The 8481-nt window shown below is 45.7% G+C and overlaps 1 protein-coding gene across 1 annotated transcript in view; it reads left to right on the plus strand.

Moving 5' to 3' along the window:
• Nucleotides 1–1290: 1290 nt before the first annotated feature.
• RS1 (retinoschisin 1) overlaps nucleotides 1291–8481 on the plus strand; it is a 30743-nt gene continuing 23552 nt past the window's right edge. The window contains exon 1 of the mRNA XM_011995816.1: nucleotides 1291–1383. Within this exon, the coding sequence (XP_011851206.1) occupies nucleotides 1332–1383 (52 nt within the window). The 5' untranslated portion in view covers nucleotides 1291–1331. The remainder of the gene's footprint in view (nucleotides 1384–8481) is intronic.

Raw genomic sequence — 8481 nt, forward strand, 5'->3', positions numbered from 1 at the left:
CCAGGCTGGTCTCGAACTCCTGACCTCAAGTGATCTGCTTGCCTTGGCCTCCCAAAGTGCTGGGATTACAGGTGTGAGCCACCACCTCCAGCCCACCTTAATCATTTTTAAGTGTACAGTTCAGTAGTGTTAAGTATATTCACACTGTTGTGAAACAGATCTCCGGAACTTTTTCATCTTGCAAAACTCAAACTCTATACCTATTAAACAACTCCCCCTTTCCTCCCATCAACTTTATTCTGAATGATGATGTAAAAATAATAGCTAATTATGTCTTGCACTGTGCTAAGTATTTTGTATATATGATCTCTTGTAAGCCTCAAAATAACTCTAGAAAGTAGGCATTATTATCTCATCTTACAGATGAGAAAATTTAGGCACAGAGATGTTAATAACTTGCCCTGAGGTCACAATGTAACAAGTGCTAGTGCTGCGATTTGGCAGCCAGTCTGGGTTGGCAGTCTGTGCTCTTAACCCTACCAGGCTGCACTCATCTCCTGATTTACTTAACCAGCCCCCTAACCTTGGCCATTTAGATTGTTTCCAATTTGTTGTCCTTAAAAGTAACACAGCAATGCACAGCTTTGTGTAACTGTCCTCCCACCACCACGAAATTTAGCATTTTCCTGGGTGAATAGGTGTGCACATGATGCCTAGTTGCTTTCAAAGAGGGGAATCCATGACATTTTCATACAATTCGAGAATGTTAGTTCTTACGTGGCAGGAAATTGTTCAAGGTCACCCCCTAGAAGATGATGGCGAAGAAAGGACGAAGACCTGAGACTTCTGGGTGTAGTTCCTCTCTCCCTCCATTGCTTCCCTTACATTAAGATAGAATGAAAACAGTATGGGCTGGGTGCAGTGGCTCATGCCTGTAATCCCAGCACTTTGGGAGGTCCAAACCCCATTTCTACTAAAAATACAAAAAAAATAGCTGGGCGTGGTGGCAGACGCCTGTAATCCCAGCTACTCGGGAGGCTGAGGCAGAAGACTAGATTGAACCCGGCAGGCAGAGGTTGCAGTGAGCTGAGATGGCGCCATTGCCCTCCATCCTGGGTGACAAGAGCGAAACTCCATCAAAAACAAAAACAGAAACAAAGAACGAAAAGTATCTTCCTCGCAAACTGAATCTCAGTTGATGCAAGTATCTTCCATGAAACTTCCTTGTTGAGGCAGGTAACTCTGTGGGTTAACTTGATGGGGCTCAGCCAAAGACCTAAGAACTAAACGGATTAAGATGTTTAATGAGGCCAGGGCTCAACTTAATCCCCTGCTCCTGGGCCAGCTCTCCAGTTCAGTAAGGTAGAGCTTCGGCCGAGGACGAGGGGAAGATGTCACGCAAGATAGAAGGCTTTTTGCTATTACTTCTCTTTGGCTATGAAGGTATGTGCTATTCAACCATTGACATTCATTGCATGCTTAATACATAATTTAATTAATATCATTGATAAATAGGAATATAACCTGAATAATATAAATATTATTAATTAGCAACACATGTTAATTAACATGTGTTATTAATGAACAACAGTTGTCTTTATGTGGATGGCTTTCCAGTTCTGTGAGGAGCCTTCTAAAGTTTAAAGGATGCTTAAAATCCAACAGAAAAAAGGATGGGTTTCAGAAATCTATAAAATAGCCATAAGTTGCAATAATTAATGAGAAATTATGGCATATTCTAGAAAACTTTTAGGAGTCAAAGTTGGAGTGATTGCAGAATTTAATATTCCAAACCGGAATGCTACTGACGGTGGAGGAGGATGCTATTAATAATTCTGCTGGGACAACAGGTGTAACCCAGGACCATCCAGGGCAAATCAGGATGTAAGGTCACCCTAGTTTAAATATGGATTAATGTAACATGCCCAGTACCACTGGCATCTAATAAAAAACATAATCCAACTGAGAGTCAGGAAACCCCGGAGACTCAATACACTCACTCATTTTATATGACCCTAGCAGAAGTGATATGCCTCAATTAGGAAAAAATAAGGGCAAATCTCTAAAATGTCATCCAGTTCCAATTCCCTCTCAATCTTTGAAATAATATTCTTTCATGCTTCTCTCAATTCTCAAGTACCCATCTGCTCAGAATTTCTCCTCAGGTTCATCCAGACGATCGAAATTGGTTGACTGTCTTCTTTGTGGACATCGTGTATTTGTGTGTGTTACAGAAAATAAATTAAAAAGCAGGGAGAAGGACGTCTCTGTGCTCTGCAAATGAGCTGGTAGACAAGACGCAGCGAAACTCACACAAGCAGGGAATCAGAATTCTTGGTTTCACGGCTCACTGCAGCCTCAACCTCCCAGGCTCATGCCATCCTCCTGCCTCAGCCTCCCTAGTAGCTGGGACTATAGGCACGCACCACCACATCTGGCTAATTTATTGTATTTCTTGTAGAGAGGGGTTTTCACCATGTTTCCCAGGCGATGACTTTTGTTACTTAGTCACATTTCTCTGTATTTGGAAAGACTGGTGACGATATAATTTCGAGGTCATTCTGCAAACCCCAAGGTATATTTTTAAGTAGGGATCATGTAAACCAGTTGTCTGTTAGGATTTTTTCCCCTTGCAATTAATAGTCTGCAACTTGTCCCAGTAACTCTACTTTAAGACGCTTTGGGGTTTTGTTGCTTTTCCTGTACTCCTTGCCCCCTCCTCTTTCCTCAGCAACAAAATCTAAGCAGACTCTTTCAAGGCTTAGATCCAAATACTCCTGGTTCTCAGACACCGCCAGGGCTCACTCTCAGATTTCTCTTCTTTGTGAGTGGCATGGAGATTCATTTATTCATTCCTTGGTCTCTTTGCTTAAGAGCTCATCCCTGAGTATCTAATAGGGGGCAAACATTGTGTAAGAACTTGACATGCAGCTGGGCGCAGTGCCTCATGCCTGTAATCCCAGCACTTTGGGAGGCTGAGACGGGCGGATAACCTGAGGTCAGGAGTCTGAGACCAGCCTGCCCAACCTGGTGAAACCCCGTCTCTATAAAAGTACAAAAAGCATCCGGGCATGATGGCAGGTGCCTGTAATCCCAGCTACTTGGGCGGCTGAAGCAGGAGAATCGTTTGATTGCTGGAGAGGGAGGTTGCAGTGAGCTGAGATCATGCCATTGCACTCCAGCCTGAGTGAGGCGACTGAGAGAGACTCCGTCTCAAAAAAAAAAAAAAAAAAAAAAAGACTTGACATGCAGGGCAGATCCTTGTGGCTTCCACAGTGCTCAGTACAACAACCCTGTTCTGTGAACTCCGCATCTCCGCCATGGGAAGAAGTCCTAGAAATGTTTACCAAAGCATTTTACAATTAGACCTGCCCAGTTAGTGGATATAGGCAATAAAAGACAGACTGTCAGGAGGCATGAAGGATAGCACTCTTCCATGTTCTAGAGTTTACCAATCTTTGTGCATGGCTGGGGAGCTCCAGAAATGTCCACGAAGAGTAGAGAACATTGTCGCTCCAGGTGGCATGCAGCGTGGGCAGGGGGAAGTTTTGGGGAGCTCAAATTATCTTACCCGCCTAACGCAGACCTTTAACACCGCTTGGAAGGAAAGCAGCCAGCCAAAAATAGCCAGTGTGGCTTGGCAACCTACTGTGTGCCCTACCCTGGGCCAGAGGGATGCTCCAGGGGACAGAGGACACAATCGCTGCACTTAATCAGCATATTATCCAGATGGAGATGCATAAGGCCCACAGACATGGGAAAGATGCGTCCCATTGCACAGCTGGGAACCTGAAGACAAAGGCTCTTCGTCCAATTTACCATCCGCTGCTTCTGTCCATCGATGGCAGTGTTCCTCATTACAGTGAAGTAAGGTAAAGAAATTGCCTTCACTTAGGCGTTGGATGAAGGTTCATTTCGGAGAGCACACAGCATCATAGTAAGGCATTTCCTATGTCTTTCTGTTTTTTTGTTTGTTTGTTTGTTTTTTGTTTTTTTTTTGAGAATTTTGCTCTTGTTGTCCAGGCTGGAGTGCAATGGCGTGATCTTGGCTCACTGCAACCTCCGCCTCCCAGGTTCAAGAGATTCTCCTGCCTCAGCCTTCTGAGTAGCTGGAATTACAAGCGTGTGCCACTACACCCGGCTAATTTTTGTAATTTTAGTAGAGACGGGGTTTCTCCGTGTTGGCCAAACTGGTCTCGAACTCCCGACCTCAGGTGATCTGCCTGCCTCAGCCTCCCAAAGTGCTGGGATTACAGGCGTGAACCACTGTGCCTGGCTTCCTATGTCTTATAATTGAGTCAGGCTTCTATTTCTCTTACAACACACATATTGGATTCAATGCCAGTAATGATTTTTAGAACATCCATCATATTAAAATATCTTACTTCATTACTTGGTCATGTTTCTTATATAAAAACAAAAAAAGCCCTTCAGCCTCAAATTATAGGTGACTGTGTTACCATCAGGGATTGCAGGGTTTTTTTAAAAGCAGCTTTATTGAGATGTAATTTATATACTCTTAAATTCACCCATTCAAAGTCTATTGTTCGATCATTTTGAGTATATTTACAGATTTGTGGAGCACATAATCTAATTTTAGAACATTTTCATCACCCAAACATTAAGCCCTCACTCCCCATTCTCCCTGTCTCCCCCCTCCCCCAGCCCCTGGGCAACCACAAATCGACTTTCTGTCTCTAAAGACTTGCCAGTTCTGGACAGTTCATTTAAATGGAGTCATACAGCATGTGGTCTTTTGTCTTTCGCTTAGCATATGTCATTGAGGTTCATCTGTGTTTGAAGCATGTGCAGATAACAGATTTACCCATGAATATGCCTGTCGCCTAAAATAGTAACACTTTCACACTAGAAGCAATTTCCTTCTTTTTCACAAGAGGGACGTTATTGCAGCCTGCTGCGTGCGTTCCTCCTGTTTCTCAAGTAGATTGGAAGCTGGTTACAGACCATTTTTAATCATTCATAATTTTATGCTTTTCTCCTCGGCTTCATCTGTTTCCATGGGAAGGAATGCTCTGTAGTTGGTGATACCCAATCCAAGAAACTAAACTAGGTTTTCCTGTGTGTATCTAAAGCGCGCCTTTCCTCATGGGTTGCAAGGTACATTTCAAGAAATAGACATGCCTTGAAATTTCCTGCTGTGGCAACAACGGTTTCCCCAGTAGAGTGGCCCTTTTGGATCAAGGGGCAGAATGAGCCCATATTGCATAAATCTAAGCCCATATTGCATAAATCTAAGATTAGTGACTGGCAGATGTCTCATGTAACGTGTGGTGGAATCACAGAAGCCATCTAAACAGGGAGAAAAATATGTAACCACATAATTGAAATCTTTCACTATTTTTCCTTTAGAGGCTGAGATTTTTCTCTTGTTCTCCTTCCAACAACGCTATTTTCTGGTATGAAACTATTAGGGTGGTGCAAAACTAATTGTGTTTGCCGTCACAATATGTTGTCGTCAAAAATGCTTTTGTTCTCCAGTTTGTTGGTGATTAAATCGTCGTGCGGGACTGCAGCAGCCATGTTGCTTCTCCTTTGGTGACAGCTTTTTCTGTAAAATGCCTGTTGTTCCTTCTTTCTCTGCTTATTTCCATAAGAATCTGGTACCTCAGAACCCCAGGCTGTCTACAGACAAATGCTTTCTGGGGGAGGGGAGTCTGGGAGGAAAGAAACACAAGAAATTGGTCCAAAATTTCATTGCGCCCAGGAATTGGCTGTGAGAGCAGGCCTCTCTTCCTTGAACTCTAGGTTTGCTCAGTGACAGCTCGACAGACCAGACCCTCTTCAGTGACAGACATGGCCTTTGAGCCAAGTGGATTTGGTTATGAAAGCCACACTGTCGGTGACCAACACCCCTTGCCTTTGGTCTCCCAGAGGAGCTGGCACCTTTTTTTTTTTTTTTTTTTTTTTTGAGACAGAGTCTCGCTCTGTTGCCCAGGGTGGAATGCAGTGGCGTGATCTTAGCTCACTGCAACCTTCCACCCCCCAGGTTCAAGCGATTCTCCTGCCTCAGCCTCCCAAGTAGCTGGGATGACAGGCACGCACCACCACGCCCAGCTAATTTTTGTATTTTTTGTAGAGACAAGGTTTTGCCACGTTGGCCAGGCTGGTCTTGAACTCCTGACCTCAAGTGATGCGCCTGCCTCAGTCTCCCAAAGTGCTGGGATTACAGGCGTGAGCCACTGGCCTGGCACAATTGATGTTGGCCTAACTGACAGGGCCCTTCAGAAACTGCCTCGCAGCCAGTCCCAGCTTCTCTTGAGGGTGGGGATGGGACAGAGCATCTTCTGAACTAGCAGCCCCCAATCAACTAGGCCCTAATTGCTGATTTCCTTTGCATTTCTTGATGAACAGCTACAGGCCTGAGGTTAGAAGTTCATGTAGTCGTTAACTCCGCAGAGCACAGGGCACCATCCAGCCTTTCTGAGCTTCCCCTTGAGTTCCAGAAGCATCCTTCCGGCTGCCAGCTCGATTTCAACACTGGGGTGTCCCCTAGGCATCTCAAATTCATTATGTCCCAAACAGACCATCCTCCTCCTCCTCCTCCTCCCCAAATCCCTTGTCCTCGCTGAAACCTTCTCCCCCTTCCCCCCACCTGGCAAATGACAGCTCTATCCTCCCAGTTGCCCCAGCCTCAGACTTCTGTTTCTTTCACACCCCTACCCCTGCCACGTGTAATCTGTCCACAGATCCTGTGGGCACCACTTCCCCAATGCAGTCAGAATCCATCCACTTAACACTTCCACTGCCACCACCTGGGCCAAGCCACCATCTTCTCTCCCTCGGATAACTGCACTCACCTCGGAACCGGACCCTGTTGCCACACTTGCCGTGGCCAGCCCGGTCCACAACACTGTACCAGAGGGAGCCTTTGAAACCGTGGTCAGTAATGTCCTTATCTATCCTCAAGTTCCACAAAGCCTCACATGGCCCATGAGGCCCTGCAGGAACTGGCTCCCTGACACCCCCAACCTCCTCATCTCCTAAGACTCTCTCTCCTCTAGCTCCAGCCTCAGGGACTCTTTGCTCTTCCTGGAACATGCCAAGCACATACTCACCTTGAGTGCTTGGCACATGCTGTTCCCTCTGCCCAGAATGCTTTGCCCACAGGTGTCTCGCCTCCTTCGAATCTTTGCTCCAACATCACCTTCTCAGTGAGGGCTTCCCTAAGCCCAAAAGGACCAGTTCCTGTCCCCTACTTCCTTGCGTTTTCTCCACAGTAGTCACCGTAATTTTCCATACTATCTATTCTCTTTCTTCGTTTATTAATGTATTCTCCCCACGCACTCCCACCCAACACACACACTAGCCTATGAGCTTTATGATGGCATGTGTTTTTCCTGTTTTGTTTACTGCTCTATCCCCAGCACCTAAAGCTGGGACTGGAATGTAGTAGATGAATATTAGTAATGAATATTAGTTGAATGAATGAATGCTTTGAGGTGAGTCATTATCAGTCATCTTTTGTATGGGTTTCTATAACCTGTGGGCAAGAAAAAGGTGGACTGAAAAGGCCAGAGCAAGTGGTGAGCTGAAGGACAGGAAAAACCTTCTTTTTTTTTTCTTTTGAGACAGGGTCTCACTCTGTCACCCAGACTGAAGTGCAGTGATGCAGTCATGCCTCACTGCAGCCTCTAACTCTCATGATCCTCCCACCTCATATCTTCCGAGTAGCTCAGATCACAGGTGTGTGCCACCACACCTGACTAATTTTTATTTATTTATTTGTTTGTTTGTTTATTTTAGCAGAGACAGGGTCTCGCCATGTTGCCCAGGTTGGTCTCAAACTTCTGAGCTTAAGGGATCCTCCCACCTCAGTGGGAGTTAGAATTACAGCCATGTAATTCTAAAAAAGTGTTAGAATTACAGCCATGAGCCACTGTGTCCGGCCAGGAAACATCCTCTTTATAAGGAGGGGGCTGAGCAGGCGGAGAAGTAGGGGTGGGAGGACGCATTTGAGGCAAAGAAATTCTATGGAGGCAAGAGACGGTCTGGCACATTTGCGGCTTGGCGAGCAGTACAGAGTGAGAAACATAAATCCTGAGAGGTAGGCAGGAGTTAGATTTATCTGCATGACCCCTTGAAGGACACTTTATTATTATATGCATCATAGGGGTGCGGAAATGGAGAGATTGTAATACATGTCAGAGGTGGGACTCAGCCCCTGGCAACAGTGCGCTGTCTGCACAGGAGAGTGGCGGCATCAGGTTTGCACCTCACTGCCTCAGCGCATGGAGGATGAAAGAGACAAGCCTCTCTTTAGCAGGTAGAGTGCCTGGGAGACAGGGTGGGCCTCAAAGCAGGTAGTGGCAGTGACTCATGACTGTAATCCCAGCACTTCAAGAGGCTGAAGCCAGAGGATTGCTTGAGCCCAGGAGTTCAAGACCAGCCTAGGCAACATAGTGAGACCCCCATCTCTATAAAAATATGTTTAAAAATATTGGGTGTGGTGGCACGGGTTTATAGTCCCAGCTACCCTGGGGTGCTGAGGTGAGAGGATGGCTTGAGCCCAGGAGTTCAACG

This window comes from Mandrillus leucophaeus, unplaced genomic scaffold, assembly GCF_000951045.1.
Source record: "Mandrillus leucophaeus isolate KB7577 unplaced genomic scaffold, Mleu.le_1.0 Scaffold499, whole genome shotgun sequence".
NCBI lineage: Eukaryota > Metazoa > Chordata > Mammalia > Primates > Cercopithecidae > Mandrillus > Mandrillus leucophaeus.